Raw genomic sequence first — 23,859 nt, 5'->3', positions numbered from 1 at the left:
AAATAGGAAAGTTTTCGTGGTATATTTTAACCCTACACCTCCTACCTAAATGGGTATTTTTGACCTTTTCTCAAAATAGGTGTAATGAAAGTTCATTAATAAAGGCAGTTGGACTAAAAAAAATCGCAACCAGAAATCGCCAGAAATGGTTCGGGAAGTGAAGACTCGGTTTGAACGAAATCCACTTCAAAGTGGAAGAAAAATGGCAAAAGAACTGAAAATATCGCAAGATAGCATTCGACGCACATTGAAAAATGAACTCAAGGTCAAGGCTTGCAAGTTCCAAAAAGCACACGATCTTTCACCTCAGCAAAAAAAAGTTCGATTATACGAGAATGGGCCAAAATACCTCAAGATCACATTCGTGCAGCATGCAGCTCATTTTTTGACCGTTTGAAGGCTATAGTCAAGACTAAAGGTGGTCATATCGAGCTAAAGTAAATAAATGTTAAAATTGTAATCAGTTTTGAACAATTTTGTCTTTAAAATCAAGCAAAACTAATTTCACACAAAAAGTTATGGTGTTTTGAAAAGGTAACACTTCATATAGATCACCCTGTATATGGAAATAATTGTTTTTTTTGCTGTATTGCATAGGATGATATAAAAATTAAGTTCACATTTTGCTTACATGCTTATATTTTTTATTAAGGGAGTGGCGTCGATGTGTCATGTGATCCATTGTAGTCGCACTTCTGCTTTATGTTCCCATGCGCACTTAATGAATCTAACCAAATTCACTTACATTTGAAATATATAAAAAATAATGCAATATTTCAAATTTTTACACTAATAGGCGAATGCCCAATAAAATGAAAGGGAAGGACACGAAACTTGATGAGGATAGCCCATTAAGAAATATATTCTACCTACAATTTAAATCAAAAAACGCATGATCAGGTTAATTTGCTAACCAGAAGGTAGCCCAAGAAAAGTTAAATATCAAACTACAAACTCGCTATCAGTCTACTTTTAACCACCACTGGGTTACTGAAATATGCACAGTCCGACTAAGTTCCTCAGTCTGCGTGCGAGTTAAAAAGCAACTCACAAGATCACTCTAGCTTTCAGCGTAACAAAGCCACATCGATTCAGAAGAAGGCACCAGCAAGTGATTACTCGTTTTTGTATTTAACAAAAATATAAAAAATAACAACAACAACAAAAATTCAAACACATGTGTGTGCAACAATGGCACACGTGTGCTAGCTGTATTGCTGGCCGCTGATGGCGAAAGGCGCAGATGAATTGCCGATCGCATGTGATCATGCAACTCTTTGTGTCTTGATGCAGCTTACAAAGGCACGAAAGCAACGAAAAGTGTGTTAGAAAAAAATAACGCTAAAAAATATTGAACATTGAAAGACTGCGCGCAGATATTTGCTGTGCATAGGCGCTGCGCGGCAATTGTCAACAGCTATGTTGCAATGATGTAATTAGACAATTAGTGTGGCTTTCACACCCGGACGCAGTTGGTTGGACGCGTCGATTGAACACCTTGGGAGTAGCGGCAATATACACCTATGTGTTTGTATGTGTATTTGCAGAGCCCCCTGATATGTACATACAAATGTGTTTGTATGTATGCGCGTGTTGGACAATTAAGTGGCGACAGCAGATATGCAGCAAAACAAAAGAAATGCAAAAAATTAAAAAAAAAAGCTAGACAATATGCGGTGTGGAGAACCCGTTCTGCGGCGAGTGCAGCCGCAACGATGCTGATCATCTTTAGCCACGCTATCAGCATAGTGCGCCGCGGTGGCAATCAACGACTTCAATGGGCCTTTGGTAAATATGTACATGTAAGTATATATGTGTATGTGCATACTTACGTAGAGGCAGAGCATGGCTGAAATGGCCATAGACCTGCACTACTAGAATCGCTAATCTCTTTTACTACTTGTGACTTTGATTTTGTTAAGCTTCTTATGTGGTACACACAGACATACTTGTATTTATTTTAATGCTTTTTTTCGTTACAGATGATCTCTTCTTCTTGCCCTCTCCCTTTATTTTGGGATGCACACTCACTTACCTTATGCTTGCACGTAACTTGTACGTGATATACAGTATCCGGCCAGAGGGATAATTCAACAGTAGAACTATCAGTCAATAGATTGCCCATTAGACCGCCTCCGGAGACCTCCCAAGTGACCAGACACTGTTTCGATGCATTCGTAATCGCCTGGTCCCAAGCAATGGTCGTCAGTACTAGCGAGTCTTGGCGCAATGCTGAGTTAATGTTGAGCGGGAAGGGACCCAATTGTTGATCGCAATTGTTCCAGCACTGCAAAGAAACCAAAATGGAGAAGGGATACTTTAGCAAATGAAAGGAAATGTAAAGAAATAATACAAAAACAAACAAGCAACATACAACTTAAGACTACTAGCGTAGCGCTTAATAAAATACCAATAAAAAAGCGGAATCGCGATCATCTACAAAAAGTAAGAAAAAATTGGAGAAAATTGCATAAGAAAGGAAGAGATCAAGAATTAGGCACTGCAGCTATCGCAGTGGTGGAAGAGTATATATAGATTGTGTGTGTATGTGTGTGTGTGTATACTGCGCGTTGTAATTAATTTGTGGCATATTGTTGTTTTTGCATTCAAATTGCTAATACCTCAACAGCATGAATCGTTGTTGTTGATTGTTGGTGGCTTCGTTGCCGCAATTGAGGCAGAGTCAAAGTTCAGCCAGAGCGCAATGGCATTTAACCCGTTTTAACCCATTTTATGCAAATTACCGCTCATTGCATGCTGCACGACCGAGTCACGGCGTAAAGGGCATGGCTGGTTAGCTGATTGGCAGCACGCGGGAGGAGTAGTTTGGCTGCAGCAGCGAGCGATGCGTTCGCGGTGATAAGTGTTGCAAGCGGAGCGCTAGCGCACAATTGTTGTTTTTGGACATAAAAACAAACATTTTGAAATGCCTGCCTACCTGCTGATCGTGTGGCACATACGCAGCTCTCGCGCACCACCAACACGCGGTGGCAATGAAGCATAAGAGGCACGAAAGAAATTATGATAAACTTTTGCTGGTTAAAGACAAACGTTGAGAAGCAACAAGAACAACAACAACAACAAGAACAAAGAGATTTTGAGATGTTTGCATTGCCAAATAAGGCTAAGTGCGCTGCTGATGAGGTTGCAACACGACGCAGATAAGCATGTTGCACAAACGATTTTCATTTTGTTTTTGCAATTTTGTTTACTGCATTTGTTGCATCAACAACAGCGATCTTTATTAGTTTGTCATGCCGCAGCGCACTGTACAATAAACTAGTGAAATATATTAGTTGAATGAAAGTAGCGAAAACTGACGTGGCATGCACAATTGTAGGCGGTGTAACTGGTAGCTGTTGCACAGTAGCTGCATAGTTTGTCTTGTGCAACATAGCAGTGGTGGGGTAGCCTGCTTGCCGCTAACTTCGCTCAAACTTGCTACTTGTATTGGCTGCTGCTTGTTGCAGATAAGATAAGCACATCATCGAGCAGTGGCGCAGTTTAGTAGCTTGCCACATGCTATTGTTGCGCTTAATTTTCATTAAGTCAGTTTTCTCTTTATAATTTATAGTTTGTGGCAGCCTAAGCAACCAATAAAGAATTTCGCAGTAACCTCTTGTGTCAAGTTGCAAGTGGCTGCTGCTGCTACATACCTACTGCAGCTGTTGGATTAGATTAGATGTTGAGTGCTATGTAGTGCAGACTGTGTTGCTACAGTTATTTCATAAAGTTGCTTTGAAAAAAGAAGCACAAAAGAAAAAACATTGTCGAAGGACTGTTGCACAGTTTGCCAAAGTGTTGCATACTTTTTGTTTGCAAGTATGCCTCAAATTTCTAAGCAAGTACTCTCAAGCTATTTGCAGCATGCCAACGCACTTTATCCGCACTTGTGTATTGGTTGGCATTGGCGCCGACTTAAAATTTTGTTGCAAACTTTTCATTACAGCCGATGCGGCGCATACTTGCAATTTTTCGTTTGGTTGCACGAAAGTAAAACATTTAATATGCAACTTGCTTTTTGGAGTGTGTTGCATAAATGCATGAGCACCAAGTCTAACTTAGATTTGAAAATAGCAATACGAGTACATGCGGCAGCTGTTGCTACTCAAAAATTCTGACAACTCGGAATTTAATATGATATGAAAATTGAGTTATCGTGTTGTTGCATATGTGGCAGGTATGTACCTAAGTTCATACGTGTAAATGTGCGCGAATAGTTGCAACAAAACACATAACAGCACCCACAGAAGCGCAATTTACTTTCTTGTTGCATGCAACAAAAAGTGAATCGCACTTTTTTCCAGCGCTCCAACAACGCTACACTCTTCACAAACCCTGGGTAATTTTGCATTTTTACGGCGGCAACTTGAAAACTACGACACACCCGCACAAACTTATGAACACACATGCAACGCTTCAACGCCGCAATGTATGCAATGTGCTCACTCAACGCATACGCATAAATATTTTAACAGCTTATTGAGCGCCAAAGTGTGCGCAAAAGTAAGAGGAAAAATATGAAGCAGCAGAAACAGGGAAAGGGGAACGCAAAGTGGAGGCGGCAGCAGTACGAGTTCCTAACGAAAATCCGTTTAAGTGCAAATTTTCCAGCTGCTCTGGGAAATGGCAAGCAACTTAGCCGACGAGTGAGTGCGTGCCACGTGTATATGTGGCAAGTATTTATGTATGTATGTATGTATGTATATTAAGTAGCGACACTGTAATCTTCGCATCAAAAAGTCAAATATTTCGTATGTGTTAACCGCCGGCAGCATATTTTAGGGAAGTGTAAGTTGTGCGCATATTTAGGCAACCTGGTAGCCTTGCCTCTAACAGCTTCTCGAAGGTAATGAGCATGCTATTTGTGTTGCAACTTCTAACTAGTGTACAATATTTACTTCCCAGTGTTGCATGCATATTGTATGCATTCTATGGAGTTTGGCCCGCTTGAAGTGCATATGACTTTCGGGATTACCGTTAATGTTATTAAAAATTTGTTTGTGGCAAGTAAATTCGTGAATTTCTTATGTATGAAAGTTGATGCCTGATGAAAGTCTAATCTTTATAAATATTTTACAAAGCAATTTAAAAAAGCAGCAGCAGCAAAGAAACGCTGAAAGATTTTTTGAACAGAAATTAATAGAAGTTCTTACGAAAACTAGAACGTATGCGACGCGAAGGGATATATATTCGGAACTTAGAGTATGAGGATTGAGGGGACAATTTAAGATTGCTCTAAAAGTCACCTCAAACTCAGTAGTGTACGCGCACTTTTCTTCTCTACGGTCTAATTAACATTCATATATATATATATTAGGCCGGGTCGATTTGTGGGGAGGCAAAAACATCGTCCATTGCTCTGTGAAAATCGTATTCTAGGGATCAAAATAAGAAACTTTGAAGAAGGAACCATACCTCTAAAACGAATTCTGATGTCCCCCAATTTGGGTCGAACTTTTTAGTTTCTTTTCTCATGTAAAGGCCAAAAATGGTGATATTTTGAAATGATTGTATGGGGAACCCCGCAGGGGAGTTCTAGGGGTGTGCCACTGGCATGGGTGGATCGGCCGTCCAAAGTGAGTGGGGGTCGGTCATACATTTGGACTCGATTGGAGCACTCTAAATGGGTCAAAGTTCGATTTTTCGTGCGACCCAAATTGGGGGACATCAGAATTCGTTTTAGAGGTATGGTTCCTTCGGCAAAGTTTCTTATTTTGATCCCAAGAATATGATTTTCACAGAGCAATGAGCGATTTTTAAATCGACCCGCCCATATATGTATGTCGCAGATGTAGCGAACCTTTGTAAAAAAAATCTGAGCTACTTTCTAATCGAAAGAGTTCCATAGCAAAAGTTTAATGATTTTTAGCGAGCTTTAATTTACTAGCATTAAGTTGGTAGGAACTGCGATCTGGTGGGTAAGTTCTAGAACGAGGTACTTGATGACAATCAACTTTGAAACAAATAGAATTGTCTCATCGAGGTAAACGATCGATATGTCTTACTCGAAGTTCCGATAAGTCTTACTCGAAGTTCCGATATGTCTTACTCTAAGTGTATGCTCTTCCAAGAGATGCTACTAACTAAACATAACTTCGATACGCGCCAGTAGTGCCATCTTTCTGACTTTGCACGGGCTTTTCAAACGAGCCTCGTATACATGCGAGTATCTGTTCAATGAATTACGAATGGTAAAAGTCTTTTATAATATTTAGTATTTCAAGTAGGCAATTTGGAGACGACCTAGAAAAACGAAAGTAATTGATAGGATGCGAGGAAGGAGCGTATTACCAGTTCAACTGAATATGATCTACGACTCAACCTTATGGGGGAAGATAAAGATTGTTGAAAACATTTTTGTGGACCCTTATATCAAAAAACAATGAAGCCCTTAATACTTTCTAATTTGTAGAGGTCATCTATAGCGTGAATATGACCTTCAAGCTACAAGGGAGATACAAAATTTTACACAAAGGCGGAAGCGGGAATGGTTTGGTATTATTTGTGCCTTTTTAATACTGAAAAACCCAAATTTTGTAATGATTTCGATCTACATACATATTTTTGCAGTGAATGACATTTCGTCGAGAGAAGAATACGAACAATGTTTTGGTATCTCATTCAAATTGTATGAATGCATACCAAGTCATGCCACCAGAACAGTTATCATTGATAGCCTCATTGAGCTAAATTTGGAGGTGCTGTCCGTAAACTGACAGCCTTAATTCCAATCGAAAATTTTGCAGTATAGCTGAACTAGAAGATGTATCAGTCGATGCTTGGGTAAAGAAAGGAGAAAGGTAAAAATTAAAGGACGGTTGAGCTAAATATTAAATTAAAAATTTCTTCTAAACGACATGGGAAACATACAACATTCTTTAACGTACACCTAATACTTCACAACATATTTGAAAATATTAAAAATGAACTGGCTCATTGGACCGAATTCAAAACTCTCCATATATAACAAAATAATGATATACAATCAAATTATCAAACCCGTGTGGTCTTATGGCGCTCAAATTTGGAACTGTGCCAGTCAAAATAATATTAACATATTTCAACGATTTCAAAAAAAAAAATTATCAAAAATATTGTCAACGCACCTTGGTACGTTCGCAATGCAGATATTCATCGTGACCTCTGCATTCCTACGGTCGCTGAAGTTATTAAAATACAGTGCACTCGGGAAAACGTCAACACTAGTTTACGTCAACATCCCAAAACGTCAACCCTTAATTTTTTACATTGTCTACTCTAAAACGTCAACCAAACCGCAAAGCTCTAAAACGTCAACTTTAAATAAATCAAAATTTTGAATTAAGCAACAGTTAAAATACACAGTTTTGATCACACACACACATTTATTTCATGAAATTAGTTCAGAATTCGGGTATTCCCCTTATATTTAAGTACATACATATTTATGTATATAGAATAGAAAAAAAATTCCATCTCAATGTGTTGTCTTTTTATATTCAGTTGATTTTTCGTTCTCGTAAGTGCCACATTACCAAAATGTGTTCAAAACAACCGAAAGTGCTTAAATTACAAGAAAAGGTAAATATTTTGGATTTATTAGAAAAGGGTGCAAGTGCGGTAGCTTTAGCAAAACAATATGGTATCTCAAAATCAACAATTAGCAAGATAAAAATGAAAAAAAATAAAATTTTTGACTGTGTCAATAATACGCTTTCCGGCCAGAGAAAAAGAAAGACATTAAGAGCATCAGAGTTGCCGAAAATGGAAAAGCGCCTGTATCAATGGTTTGTAAAGCAGAGAGAAAAGCATTATCCGGTTAATGCATTAGCGCTCAAACAAAAGGCTAAAGAGATTCATCTAAAAATAAAAGAAAAGGAATGTTCTTTTAACGCAAGTGATGGATGGTTGCAAGGTTTTAAAAAAAGATATGGAGTTCGCCTGCTTAAAATAACTGGAGAAAAACTATCTTCACAGCCTTTGCTGGTCGAACCATTTAAAATCAAACTTAAACAAAAAATTGAAGAAATGGGTCTTTGCCATGATCAATTGTACAATGCTGATGAGTCTGGCTTATTTTGGAAAATTTTGCCAGAAAAGTCTGAAAAGAAAAAACTGCTCCGGGCGTAAAGACAGAAAAACAACGCGTTACTTTTTTATGTTGTGCTAATGCTTCCGGAAATCATAAGCTTAGATTGTTGGTGATTGGGAAGGCAAAAAATCCACGCATTTTCAAAAATTTTAACTGCCCAACTAAGTACAAGAGTTCCAAGTCCTCATCGATGACATCAGCTATTTTCTACGATTGGTTTCACAAATCCTTTGTGCCACAGGTTAATATTTGTTCTGCTACAGAAAAATATCGCTTTTAATAGCTAAGATTTTCTAATTTTAGGTAACAGATTTTCTTTTAAAAAAGACAATAAAACCAAACGAAGATGTCGAAATATTTAACCGGGCTTTGGATTGGGCTCAATGCGAGAATGTTGAGCAAAATGACCTAAATGTATTAAGACGTTTACGAGAGAAAGTTCTCCTCCAAGTATTGGAGATGCCGATTTTTTTTAGATGCATAAGTATGTATGTGAAATGTGATCTCTTTTGAAATGCGTTCCTTTAGTTTTAGTTAGGCTGAGAGCCTTTTTTGTTCTTTTTTTGTATTTGTTTATGTTTAGTTTAAGGTTATAGTCAATAAAAACGTTTAAAGCACACTATCAATATGTTTTTTTATTACAAGTTTCTACATTCATAAACGTCAACAATCGTGGTTTTAATTAGTTGACGTTTTCCCGAGCGCACTGTACAAGCAGAAACCCACTCTATGAGGTTCCAGAAGCACATTAACGAGGAAGCCAGCAAACTTCTCAACACCGCAGGCCTAACCCGACGACTCCAGCGAAAAAAACCATATGATCTTATCGGTAGTTAATGTAAAGAAGATATTTTAAAATTCTCTTCATAAAAACCCCACAAAATTGTTAAAATCACACTGCTTGTTAGTTTCCCTTAAACTAGTTGTAGTGTCAACAAACATTGTATACCTATATATAGTTAAATGTTTGTAATAAAAAAAAAAAAAAAATTAATACTTTAGTTTTTATTTTGATACTCCAAATTACAAAAATAATGCAATATTTCTTTAAAAGAAAATTTACAAAAATACTCGACTCGAAAAATACCTTAACTTTCAACTGATTACTTCGCCTCATATGCCATTAGATCTGCTGATTTACTCGCTTTTCTGAATACTGAAATATTAACAAAGGCAGCACCTTTTAAAAACATCAACTACTTTAGACTCTGTTTTTCGCTGTCTCTCTACTTCTTTTTTTAATATTTTTTTCTTCTTAACTACCGCTTTTAATTTCCTTTTATCTGCAACCTTTTCGCACTTTTGCATTTCCATTTCCATTCCCCAGCAAATCTCCACAGACCTGCCACACTTACGGCAAGTTTGCTATTTACGCGAATTTCGCATAGCCAAAAATTTAAAACAAAGTGCATAATGCATATTTTATAAAAGTATGCGCACTGAAGGCGGAAAGTGTGGAAGCAGAGGTGCCATGCGGAGCAAAAATAAATTCAAATATACGAGTATACCACACATAAAGGTGCAAATGTAAATGGACAACCAAGCGGCAAACCAACTATGAGCAGAATGTAAATTGGCAGCAAGTGTTGCACACCAACTTACATATATGGGATGCACGAGAGACGTAATTTTTTTCACGATTTTTACGATCCTAGGATTTTCGGGATCTCGTTATTCGAGTTCCGCGATTCCGGCACTAGCCGCGGATATTCATTATTTTGCAAAGAGTTCGCTTGAAAAAACTGGCATCAGTATTGTTTGGCAAGAGCTCCCAAAATGTTGTATAATAAATATTAAGTAAAACGGATTCAAATATACATTTTTATGTAAGGCGAAAATTGTTTCATACAAACAAGCAAAACAAATACTTTAGTCAATGTTGCCTTTTTTGCCATAAACGGGGATTTTTTGTCCCCACGTCATATTCTTCGTTAGGATTTAAAAATCCCGGGATTATTTGCCGACAATCCCGGAATTTTCGAGACACTTATAGCATGTACACATACCAACATACATATGTATGTACACATATAAAAAAAAACATTGTAAAAAATTTCGTTTTTTAGCGCTGCCTGTTTTGTTTTGGTACATTTTTCATTTCATAGCATTTCTGTTGCACTCATTACTTTTTATAGCGCAATTAACTACGACAAAATCGAGTCTTGCACTTCACACACACACACCCATGTGCACACAAATTTCTATTTTATATAATGTGTATTTCGTGTTGGCCAGCACCAAAGGAGCGTCACGCAGGAAGCATTGCGGTGTGAGTAAGAGAGAGTAACTAATTATTTCGGTAGAAGGAAAAAATGTAATATTAAAAATTATGCTGCTGCTGGAATGGGAGTTGAGTTGACCCAAAGTAGGGGAACCAGTTCAAAAAAAATATATATATATTGTAATATACCAGTTTTTACAATGGTAGAACTGGTAGTTGCTGTATATCCTTCATAAATATTTGCAATTGTAGCTTTGCATGTTTAATTTGAATATATTAATACATATATTAAAACGTGTATCTGCTTTAGGAATATTCCAATAGAATGTCACATTGCGATTTCTGTTGAGTCAGCTGTCAAGTAAATATCTGATTTTGATACCTCCAATGAACTTAACCTGTCAATTGTTATGCACAAATTTGATACAGTGGTTGTGCATCTTCAGAAATCCTGGAGAATTATAAAGGGTGGTTAAATTTCAAGGGCCGATGTTGGATGTGAACCACACCTTAATGTCAAGTTTTTTTCTGCATTTCATTTGAAATTTTTTAATATAATTTCAAACTAACTCAATTTGTACCATGGAAAGATACACAATCAAGCAACGCATTACAGTTATTCAGGCTTATTATAAAAATGGGCGTTGAAATCAAAATGCATATCGCGCACTTCATCTTCAGTGATGAGGCACCTCAGTGGATTCGTCAATAAGCAGAATTGCCGCATTTGGGCGAAGGATAATCCAAGAGTGATTGCCGAAAAACCAATGCACCCACAAAGAGTGACTGTTTGGTGCGGTTTATGGGCCGGCGGCATCATTGGGCCGTATTTTTTCCAAAATGAGGCCGGTCAGGCAGTTACTGTGAATAGTGTTCGCTATCGTGAGATGATAGCGAACTTTTTATGACCCGAATTGGAAGATATGAATGTGGACGATATGCAGTTTCAACAGGACGGTGCTACTTGTGACACAGCTAACGAAGCAATGGCTCGTTTGCGCGAAAAGTTTGATGGCCGAATAATCTCACGTCGCGGCGATGTCAATTGGCCGCCAAGATCATGTGATTTGACACCATTGGACTTCTTTCTTTGGGGTTATTTGAAAGAAAAGGTGTACGTCGATACGCCAGCAACAATTCAAGAGCTAAAGGATGAGATAATTCGGCACATTAACGGCATAGAATCTCAATTATGCCTCAGCGTCATCGAAAATTTGGACCATCGGGTGGAATGGGGGTGTTTTGGACGATATTTTGTTTCATACGTAATTGAGCCATACCAATATTATCATAATAGTGAGAAATGAAAATAATTTAAAAAAAAATTGTATTTTATTGAAAATCAACACCGGCCCTTGAAACTTAACCACCCTTTAAAATCAATGTGCACTCGAAAATGTACACAGAGCATATCGATTGCCAAATGGTGTTTTCCTGCCTCTTCAGCTTAAGGAAAAGCAAAATTCTTTGTTTGAAGCTAACAAAGTCACTAACCACAGTAACTAATCAACTACCGATGTGTCTCGAAAAACGCATTTTCTGGTAGGTTTTATAGGCAGAAGCCATCAGTGAAATATATACTGAACATATATATTTTTTTTAATTGAAGATAGAGGTGGCGTTATCGTTAAAGGGGCGAAACTAGTATTTGATTCTACCTGCTAATATCAAGTATTTGTAACGCCAATGTGTCACGTGCTCTACAGAGTGGGAATGCATACATTTCTAACAAATCATCTCAAAAATTCGAAATGGATATGGACTAGTTTTTGTGTTGACACGTCAACTCGCTAGTCTCAGTGTTCATAAACCAGTCGCGATTAATGACTTGTCAGCTACTATTAAGTGTGTTTTTACTGATTTGAGATCCATTATGCTAGTTAAGTCATGCTAAATGGGCTGACCAGATGATTTGCAAAAAACCCAGTCGCACAGTGCGGCCGATTCCCAAAAAGCTGGCCAAAAGTCGAAAAAAAAGTTTCTAGATAGAGTTTTTTTGTCTTTGGGTTGGCGGCTACAATAATGCCTTGAGTAGTGAAAACCGTTCATAGCAACGTCCTGTACCCTAAGTATCCTCTGTATTTTCAGTCGCAACGTGGCCTTCGTTTGAGCATCGTATTACTGTCGATGAATAGTGAAAGTTGTACACATTTGAACGATTTTGTAATGGAGTAAATTGAACAAAACCAAATGGAATCATCTTCGGAAGGTTAGTAAAATACGAGAAATCTTTAGTACAAATCAATACCTCGACACAAAATTTTTAGCTGCAGCAATACGTAGATACATTTTTTGCAATTTTTTTTATAAAATTTGAGATTTCAAACTGTATAGTAATACAACGCCGTCATATGCTGCTTTGAAACCTATTAAAGGTTACTCAAAAAAGTAATGGTTACTGAATAAAACCAGATTCAGTTGCTACCACTTACATGCATCTTGATTATGTTCTTGAATATACGCTATTTCACGTGAGGGGGTGGCCAATAGGGGTGGAAGGGGGTGGATTTTCAAAATTTTAAGATCAAATTCGTAATCAGCGACCCCGACAACCCCCGAGTAAGAAATTTTGAATCAATTACTTAATTTTTTGAGTTTTGGCCAGCTTTTCGGGAATCGGCCGCACTGTGAGTCGCTTGAAATTATTTACCTACTCTCACTACGAGCTATGGCTATTACAAAAAAATTTTGAAGACATAAAATATTTTATTTCAGATTTCATAATCCATGACATGTCATATTCTTTCGAAATTCGGATCGTTTTCTCCTTTCTCTTTTATGGAGATCAGCAGGAACATGAATGTAGTAATGGAGCGATTCCATATCAAGTGAGCCAAGTATTTTGGACAATGTCTTCGAGTTTTCTGAAAAAGGCTTATTTTTGGCCTTGAAGAAAAATGAAGAAATTAAAAAAAGTATATAACCTTTAGATTAATTCAATGGTAAATATCTTTGTCTCTTTAATATTTTTTATTAATTTTGTAAGATAAAATATTCTTTAAAACTTTTTGTAGAAAAAAGAAGAACAAAAACAAACATTTTTATTAAAAAAGTTAGGAAGCAATTTTTTTTTTTGTCATTTAAAAAAAACACCAGCCGTTATCTTATTTATATCTTATTTTTATCGTAAATAGCTGAAACTATGTTTAGTATTCCTAACAAGAACCAAAATTTTCAACATTGCATAAATATCAAAATTATTCATTTTTTTAATTTTTAACTTTTTCAGTTTACTTTTTATTATAAGCAAGTCTACAAATAAGCCAATTTTCAAAAAACTCGACGACATTGTACAAAATACGCCCAATGCGAGAAACTCAATTAAGGAGTACAGCCCCATGAATATCGATATTGTCATCCATTTTTTATGTGGAACGATGACCTGGGCACGAAATATTTTCAACCCCTTATCGACCATCTGGAAACGTTTAAAACAAAATTTTGTCCCATACATTTCTTTCAATGAATTCAAAGTTCCAGTTCTTGGTTCTGCAAGTTTCATGTGAAATTATACAAAACTTTCCGGCTTCTATTTGTTTTGATGAAGCGAAATCAATAAAAAAAAAACAGAACTCTAAAGCTAAGAGCGTATAGTTTTATACTAACGAGTTTATAGAAGTAAGAATGCGAAAGAGAAGGCTACACAGTAAACAGCCGGTGATCGGTGCCGTTTGAAGCTCGCGCAAATAATATAACACCATCAGCCTCATTATTTAATAACCACATCTCGTACTCGTAAATGCATACAAGCAAAGCACAGTGTCAGAAGTAGTTTCTATGCAAGAAAATGCGCAACACAGTATGCAAAAATAATGCAAAAACTCAGTACAATTTTTTAACGACACCAAACTTTCATTTTATTTTGCCAAACGATCTATAGAACTGCCTACCTAGAGTTACCTAAAACTTCTGATTAAAATATTGAAAATTTTGATGACTAGTTTTTGGAATTTGTTAAATTTTCATAACTTTTGGGCACAGTGTACATAGAGATTTGGTTTATAAAGTTTTTGTTACACAATCTATACTATAAAGGTGAATGTATGTACGTTGTCAGCGCGTCACTACGAAACGACAACACCAAATGACGTAAAAATTTTTATACATTCATATTTTCACCCAATGAAGGTTATAGGCATGTTTTTATAATGGAACTCCCTGCCCACAGCCCCCAGACCGCGCCACCACTCTCATTCGTCACTAATAATCGAATAGTTGCTTAAATTTAATCTAAAAAATCTTAGTTTTTCCTATTTCCCACTATTTATAGCACACTCTAGACTTCATAATCCGCATAAGCTGTTCAACTATCACCCAAATGCAAAGTTCAAAAACGTTTTGAGATAGAAAATTAATAAAAATAATTTTTATTGTAATATTATGGTTATTAATAAAAAATTATTTTCTATGAAAACAATACAAATATTTATATTTATCCCAAAAAAAATTGTATAAGCTTATATAAATTTAATTTAAAAAATGTATATTTTAAAGAAATTATTTTTCAATAAATTTACTGCCCAGAAATTAGTAGACACTCAATAAAGAAATCATCATTGACAAAGGTATACTGGCTTAAATAGTATACTAGATTTTGTAATAGTCACAACAATATGGCTAGATACTGTAGTAGGAAAGTAGCAGTAACAACAGCAGTAAGAGTTCTTAAATCGGCAGTGATATCAGAAGATGGTAAAGGATAATCAGGTGAGACTTTAGGAGAAGTGCAATTTAGAGTAAATAAAAAATATTTTTTTTATATTTGTCACAAGTAATTTTAAGCATGAAGAAGTTTTTTTTACCAGCGGTCGCACCTTGGCTGGCAATAACGAAGCTTCAGGAGTATTTGTGCCATAAAAAATCTTTTCATAAAAGCAGATCTGCCCTTCGGGGACATAAATCTGTAAAGTTCGCAATTCGTGGGACAACATCGAAGTGAACAATATGAATGTGAAGAGTAGCTTGCATTAATTATTGCGATATGCAAGTAATTAAGTTAGCGCTTCGTTTATACAACAAAAACGATTTTATGTTGCTGTAAAATTGTTTCGCCTCCCTTTATGTTGTATCCTGGTCTTATAGCCTGAACTCTACTAGCAATAAAAGCGTATCCAAAAAGTGCCTTTTTCCGTAGCTCGTTTTCGGAAATTGTTATTACGTGGAATTTTATTTATGATAACTTAATAATATCTAAGAGATTTTAAAAAATTTTGTGCTTAATTTGAGAAATAGCGATGTTCAAATAAAATTTTGGAAGACCATTTGCTTTGTTTTGCTTTGAAGAGTGAATTTTACAAACTTGGTTCCAAAATCGAGTTACGCAGCACAGCAGCTTACTATTATTTATTGTTTAGTTGTTAAGTAAATATTTGTTATTATGAGGTTTTCAAAAATATAGGCACGGAAAAGTCGCATTTTTGCACATCCTTTGCGCCAGAAATAATGGACGTTGGAAAATTTCTACTTCCAAACAAAGCTTGAGTATTATGCAAGGTGGTGCAGAATTAATCAACCGAACGGAAGATTTATAATTTTTGCAACTGTCGTCGTACGTCAGTCATATTTGACACAAGTAACCCAAATCACATTTAAAAGCAGTTTTGTCGTTTTTTTAGTAAAAAAATTATTCAAAAACAAAATTGGATGATTAATTTTGCGCCACCTTATACTCGTACTATAGGCTCCTTAGACAATCTTAACTATTTATATGTATTATATATATATAGCGCTTACGCCCTTTATGGGTATTTGGCCGAGCTGGTCTTCCTATTTGTGGTGTGCGTCTTGATGTTGTTCCATTAATGGAAGGACCTACTGTTTCAAGCCGAGCAGCAAATATTTTTTATGAGAAGCTTTTTTATGCCAGAAATACACTCGGAGATTTGCCCTTGCCTACCGAGGGGCGACAGCTGTTAGAAAAAACTGTTTCTATGATTTTAGTGTTTCATGCACGGAGATTCGAACTTACCCACTCCCGAATGGTAAGCACGCACCAATCTATTCGGCTACGGTTGCCGCATTTCTTTTATTTTTATTATTTTTTTCATTTATTTATTTCAGATATATTAACAAGTACAGATGATATATTTCTGAAGGAATACTCTCCCTGGTCACTAACGCAATGGTAATCTGTAAGAAAAATGTAGCCAAACACTGTTACTATAATTTACGGCCGCTGCCATAGTTGACTGACCATACGGTTACCGGAAGTTCGAAACTCACAGCAGGCATGAAACATCGAATTATAGAAAAAAATCGTCCCGTAACAGACAATGGCGAAGCTCTGAGTGTATTTCTGCTCACGAAAACCATCTGCATGGCGGAAGCGACATAAATTTGTAAGGCTGTGCATTTCACTTAAACTAAGCTCTCTACAATTCCTCGATAGCTCTACACCATTTACCTAGCGCATATCACTTTTTAATATCCAGGTACTACACAATAGAAATCCATAGCCAAATTAGTAAAAGCACTAAATAAATATGAAGCAGCTAAGCAATTTTAATTTTATGTTGGTATGCATATTATTTGTTTTCTTTTTTTTTTATAAAATTGAAGTTAGTTCGCACTCACCAGAAAACTGAACGCTTCTGGGATATAACTATTGATATTAGGTGGTGTGATGCACATCTGTAACGTAAAAAAGAAGAAAAAGAAAGAAATTTTGAAGTTGATTTCGTTTTCTCTTTTTTTAATAGTTTTTTTTTTTATTATTTCAATGAAATTGTAGTTTTTGTAGTATGTGTTTTAGTTGCATAAAAGTTTAAATTAGAATTTCTGTTTTTGTTTTTGTTTTTTTGTGTTTCTATTGCTTTCTAATTGCAAATGGATATATTTTCATACAGTGTGCGAACTAAGTAAAACAAGCAAGCAGTGTTTAATGCAACCAATAGGAAACAGACAAGGAAGTGAAGAATAAAATAATTGAAATTCTAACGGAAAATTTAGCTTGTTTTTTTTTTTGTGCTATTTTTTGTTAAAAAAACGGGTTTAAGTGCAAAACATAAATTCGAAATGCTGCTGGATTGCGGTGTAGTTGGATTGCAGAAAAAGTCAAGGCTGCATGCAAAAAATAATTCAATAAGAAAAATAAAATAAAATAAAATATCCATGCGTGGACATGCATATACGTTTACATAGTTTAGTGCATGCTACATTCCTCTGCACCAAAAAAAAAACAACTGTATATCAATTTGCTCATTTTCATGCTTTAAAGCTTGACTAGTGATGTGGCACTAGATTTATTCTAGCATTGTTGTTTTAAACAAAGTAATGTAATATGTTCAACCTGTTGTTACTTTTATTGGTGTAATTTTTTTTTTTTTTTGGGCACCATTCCTACATAAATGTCAATATAATGAACATGCAGCGTGGCTTGTCAACACTTGTAAGATAAACATCAACATTTGTGTTGTTTGTCGCAAAAATTTAAAACACAAAATTTGTTGACGAACTTTTGGTTTCATATTTCATGCAGTGCGAGGGAATGGCAGCGGGTATTGATAGGAAGGTACTAAGGTGGCACGTTAAGTCGAATTCAAATGGGGTGGTTTGGTGGATACTCATAAAAACTAAGCGCGTTTGCTTACAAAAATGCAAATTTTGAAATTTTGTTTCAAAGTTTCTTACAAGTTCCATTTTGGGTATAAGTTTACCAAAGTGAAAAAATATATTTGAAATATGCATGACGTGGAGAAAATCCATTTCAAGAATCTCACTTAAAAAATAAGAAAAGTAATAAACAGTTTGTGGACCAATATCAAGACGCATGCCACGAAATGGAGAGGTAGCTTGGCTTAAACAGTATTTAGGGCGTAGGGATAAATAAAAAGTCCCATATTTTAATGGTATGAAATCAAGTATTAAGAGACAGGTTTTAAGATTTACATATATAAAAATACTTACAAATATTGCATTTGTAGTACACACAAGTGGTAAATAAAGTAATAAGTCGTACGAGTAAACTAAATAAAAAACTTTTTTAATTTGTGATTTATTCAATGTTGAATATTTTGGTATAGAGTTTTTAAAGTGAAATACTTTTACACAATTTTATTTTATTTTTTCGTATAAAATATACTTTTTAAAAAACATTTTTTTGGAAAAAACTTTTTAATTTTTTTTTAAATTTTCGGGAAAAAATTTAGAATTTTGTTAAAAATTTGTGGGAAAAAATTTCATGTTTTGTTAAAAATTTCTGAGCAAATATTTTTGTTTTTTTCATTCTTGAATAACATCCCCCTTTCCCCAGATTTTTTAAAATTTTTTTCACTGATATCTGAAGCTATGTTTATCGAGAATTTCAAAAAAATGCTTCCCAAATGTTCTTAAAAATGTATTTAATCAAAAAAAAAAAAAAAAAAATTGTAAGCGAATCGAATTGCTTGGTGCGTGCCCATCATTCGGAATATGTAGGTTCGAATCTCCGCACATGAAACACCAAAACGAAGAAAAAGTTTCTTCTCGCCCCTCGGCAGCTAATGGCAAGCCCCCGAGTGTATTTCTGTCATGAAAAAGCTGCTAAAAAAATATCTACTGTTCCTAGTCGGCTTGATACTGTAGGCACCTCCATTTATGGAACAACGTCAAGACGCACACCACAATTAGGAGAAGAAGCTCGGTCAAACAACACCTAACAGAAGCGTACGTGCAAATTATTTATTTTTATACCAAAATGTTCAAATAAAATACACGAAAAATGTTTAGAAAAATTTACGATACGCGTACTTGATTAACTTAGCATAGATTCGCTTATACTAATATATATAAAGTTGTGTGCTATTCAATTGAAAGTCGGGTGGAAAATTAGCGCCGAAGATGTATCTCGCTCTGGTTGCAAATGTAGATAAACTAATGGAAATCGTTAGTTGAACCGACATGTGAGTAGTTAAACCATTACTTAGCAACTAAAGATTATCCAGAAAGCCGTGTGAAACCGTTTGCATAAAACTGCTGCCAAGAAGAGTTATACATCATACATCGGCACTTTTAACTTCATTTAGTAGTAGGCCTCTTCGTTTCGCCAAGCGAATAGACGAATCAACTGGTATAAATAAACATATCTCGGTAGCGTTGAAAAGGAGCTGCCAAAAATTATATTTGTGTGTGAGAATAGTGAGTTATACCAGTTCTTTTATGTTATACTCGCTAGCGACGAATCTTGCTCCATAACTTTGTTGCTGCTTTCACATGCAAATTTCTTCTCAAGTGAGCAGAGCAGCATGATAGCGAGCAGAGAAGTGGCAAATTAAAGAGGCCTATTATACGAAATCACAGTCTGTGTGAATAAAAATTGAACACATATTGAAGAAAAAAAGTTCAACCCGTGAGGCATGTGAAATCTGTACTTCATTATAGTAAAATAGGATGGGCTATAAGACGGTGTAGAACTTTTCTAAAAACTCTGATAAAAAAGGTAATTTTTTGATGAATTTTTCTGAATTTCGTAGAAGGTGTGGTTGATTTATGTGTCTGTTATTGAAGAACGAACTATATTTTTATTGAAGATTAAGTAATAAAAAAAATGTTAAAATTTATAACCACAAGGGGTATATGGGATTTTTTGTCGACGAGTGTAAATAGAATTTTTTTGTTTTCTTCGTTTAAAAGCAAATTTAGGCGCACCACTTTTTATTTTTCTAGTTATTCACCAAAATCCGTGAATTAGTTATACAAGCTACAAGGTGGCGCAAACTTATTCACCCAATCGGAACTAGGCAAACTACAAACAGACAAGTAATGGAGCACCTTGGGTTAAAATACAGGTTTTCGTCGCTGAAAATCATATTTTTTATTTAGTAAAGAAGATATTAATTTTGCGGCACCTTATATTCAAAAACTCTCTAATCAAGTGATCGCCGTAGCCGAATCGGCGACTACCATTCGGAAGACGTAGGTTCGAAACTCAGTGAAATACCCAAATAAAGAAACTTTTTCTTCTAATTTGTCGCCCCTTGGCAGGCAATGGCAAACCTCCGAGTGTTTCTCTGTCATGAAAAAGCTCCTCATAAAAAATATTTATATCTGATTAACACTGTAGGTCCCTTCATTTGTGGAACAACATCAAGACTTCTTCTTCTTCTTAACACTTTATCGACCGGTTGTGGTTGAGGCTGCCACTCAGTAAGTACCGGCTAAATTTTCAATATGCATTGTGTTGTGCTTATTCCTTTTGTTTTAAAGTAATGGAATTTTATTGATATTTGTACTTTATTTTGTATTTGTTTTATACAATTTATTGCCTGTTTCACTTATATTCATGAAATAAATTCAAGGTAACAGTAATTCAATTTTTTAATATCTATTTAGAGTGTGGTATCTCTCGTAACAGTATCCCTTATGTAAGGGCATATTACAAAATTTACATACGAAACATGTTCGACCTCTTATCTTTTTACTCTACATTGTTTTTGGGGGTTTTTGCATTCACCACTTGTCTCTATTCTTATCCGTTTGTGCTTCTTTATGCATGTTAATCTTTCTGGATGATCTGATTTTGGTGCTCTTCTTGTAGGCTCTGAAGTATTTTGGTGGTTATTTGAGCATATAAGCAAAACTCTTTATCTGCACTTTCTTTATCCATTAGAAACGGTAAGAAACTATTATAATTGATAAAAAAAATTGGAGAGGTCAGTACAAAGCTGCAAATATTAAACGACGTTGGCGCTGCGTAGTTATAAAAAGAGCAACCCTCTGACAAAAACCGTCGATAACCAAAAGCCGATTAATAGGCTACCGGTCGATAAAGTGTTAATTGGCGCGATAACCGCTTATGTGATTTTGACCGAGTTTAACAGAGCGCGCCAGTCGTTTTTTTCTCGTACTAACCGGCGCCAGTTGGGCACGCCAAATGAAGGCATTCTCCACCTGATCTTTCCAACGCAGAGGAGGCCTTCCTCTTCCTCTGCTACTACCAGCTGGTACTGCATCAAATACTTTCAGAGCCGGAGCGTTTGTGTTCATTCGGACGACATGGAGCTTCGCTTCAAATAGAAACTCGGCCTAACACTCAAAAAGTGTGTAAGAAGCAATTATATTTATATATGTATATATAACCATGTCATTATATGTACACACATTTACTTATACATATATGTAAATTGAGGTATTTTTCACAATCGAATTCTTCTCTAATTAACATAACCAATTCGACAATTTGCTGCTGCTGTTTCTGCTGTTATTCGGTATGATCAGTTGATATGTATTAGTATTTTATGTAGCAATGTGTCTTTGTGTGAATGAACATGCAGACCGTTTGACGTGTAACTTGCCGCTTGCTGTTTAGCTTGTGGATAAATTTTGATTACTACATTATTTAAATGCCTAATTAACAAGCTAAATACGCATAAATTATAATTTTGGGCAGGTTGTTGGTTTGAAATCCCTGCAAGCACCACACCACCAAAAAAATTTAATCCAACAAATGCACCTATACATACATGTGCACATATAGATGTATGAATTTAGCTCCCTGGTCTGGCAGGTGAGTTGACTGCACGCAATCCATTATAAATTCACATAATTTTTGTTATGGAAATTATTTTGATTTAATTTAAAACAAACACATACAGATGTTTTCAGTTAATATTTACATTATAAATTTCGATAATTACTAACAAGCTGTTACTCCTCTCGTTGTTGTTGCAGTTGTTGCTATTGCCGCTTCCACATACTAACTAACTATTAACTAGAGAGTACCTTATAAATATGCAAAATTGATAATTTGAATTTGAATTTCACTTCGTAGGGGGTGGAGAGTAAGAATGCGAAAGCGAATGATGAGCGATTTACGAGATTACATGAATATTTGACAATTTATGCATAGCAATGATTAATGACAATGAAAACGGCAACTGAGATGTGGTGTGGTAGAAGTCAACTGGAGTGATGATGATGAGCAAGTCTGAGCGCGTAATGTAGCGAGAAATGATGAACTGACGTAAAGACTGGGTAACTGAATGACCGAGATTGATCAAATGAGTGCTGGTTACTTGAAGTGGCAATTAAGGCAAACGGAATTTGTATTATTGTACAAGTAAGTATATGTTAGGAGTGAGTATGTGAGTTTGAGTGACATTGTGTTGTGTGCTGTGGCCAGTGGGCTGGACTGGGTGTTGACAGCTGGCAACAGTTGAGCAGTTGGCCAATTAGTTTGACAGTCAAGTGTTGAATGGTAGGCAGGTAAATAGTTGTGTATACATGTACTTATGGACTTACAAATATACATAACTATGTGTGTATGTATGTGATGCGCGTAGTGTGCGTCTTCGATAAAGAGGCGGTTTTAATTGAGTCAAAGGTAGTAATTAAGAGTGTACGTATGTATTTATGTGTGTATGGAGATATATTTTTGATGTGCTTAGATGTGTGCACTTTCATTGATGCAGTTGTATGTATTTGGATAGATGATTGGATGTAGAGTGAAGATAGAATTTAGTGTTAGGTTTGATTTTTTTTTTTTTAATTAAAGTTAACGAAATGTAGGCGAGCATTTTCTTTTACAAAAACCTAAGTTGTTAGTAATAATAAAATTAATTTAAAATTGAATTAGTAGTGATTTTATTCTAAATTTAATAATTTTTTAACACAAAAAAAAAACACGAATAGAACTAAAATCAAATAGAATGAATGATTAATTCAAATAACTAAATATTAAACAAAGAATAGTAGAAAATTGAGAAAAATTGCTATTAATTATATGCCTATGTCGTACCGGATAGCAAAATAATTGTTTATAATATACTTATATGTGCTATTTGAAAATATACAATAAAATAATTGCAATTGCTTATTTGCTACAAAACTGGCATAGTCTCAAACAAAAAAACAATATGTATACAAAAAAATTACATAAACGCTCAGATCTCACAACATCTTCTTTCAAATTGTGTCAAAAACTCACTGCGATACTAATTAAAAATATTTCATTATATAAAAATATGTACTACTGTGGGCAAAAAGTAAGGTGAATTTATTTGTCAAACTTCGCGGGATTAAAATTTCGCTCTAGTTATTTGTTCATGAGTTCGCAGCACTGTTAATAACATCTGGGCCAACTTTAATGTGAATGTCATTATTAGTAATATATTTACGCTTGTGTTTACCAAACGACCAAGAGTGCATTTTTCGATTTTTACAATGTCTGATTTGATTGAGCAGAGAAGTGCCATCAAATTTTGTTTGCGGAATGAAATTTCGGCTGCGGAAACGTTTAGCATGCAGAAGGCATTTGGTGATTCGACCATGTCGCAGAAAAATGTTTATAAGTGGTAAAAAGGCTTCAAAGAGGGTCGAGAACGTGTTGATGACTTGGAGCGCTCCGGACGACCATCGACGTCAACAGATGACCAACACGTCAATAAACTGAAGGAGTTAGTGCTCAAAAATCGTCGGTTGACTGTTAAAGACGGATCTGTGAAAACCATTTTGAAAGACCATTTGGGCCTACGAAAAGTCAAATCTCGTTTGGCACCGAAAACTCTCAATTTCTTGGAAAAAAGTCGTCGCGTTGATGTGTGTGAAACATATGCTTTCAGACTATCAGGACAAGCTCAAATGCATCATT

General features: G+C 35.5%; 1 protein-coding gene across 2 annotated transcripts in view; it reads right to left on the bottom strand.

The window, feature by feature from the left end:
• The window catches only part of LOC128858282 (uncharacterized), a 145,746-nt gene that overhangs the window by 5,882 nt on the left and 116,005 nt on the right, over nt 1-23,859 (bottom strand). The window contains exons 3-4 of one of the 2 annotated variants that reach the window (XM_054094432.1): nt 16,869-16,925; nt 2,036-2,287 (exon numbers count right to left, since the gene is read on the bottom strand). In XM_054094432.1, the coding sequence (XP_053950407.1) occupies nt 2,036-2,287; nt 16,869-16,925 (309 nt within the window). The remainder of the gene's footprint in view (nt 1-2,035; nt 2,288-16,868; nt 16,926-23,859) is intronic. The other variant, XM_054094433.1, reaches the window with a different exon arrangement.

The sequence above is a fragment of the Anastrepha ludens genome, chromosome 3 (genome assembly GCF_028408465.1).
Source record: "Anastrepha ludens isolate Willacy chromosome 3, idAnaLude1.1, whole genome shotgun sequence".
NCBI lineage: Eukaryota > Metazoa > Arthropoda > Insecta > Diptera > Tephritidae > Anastrepha > Anastrepha ludens.
This window is presented reverse-complemented; position numbering and strand designations above follow the sequence as displayed.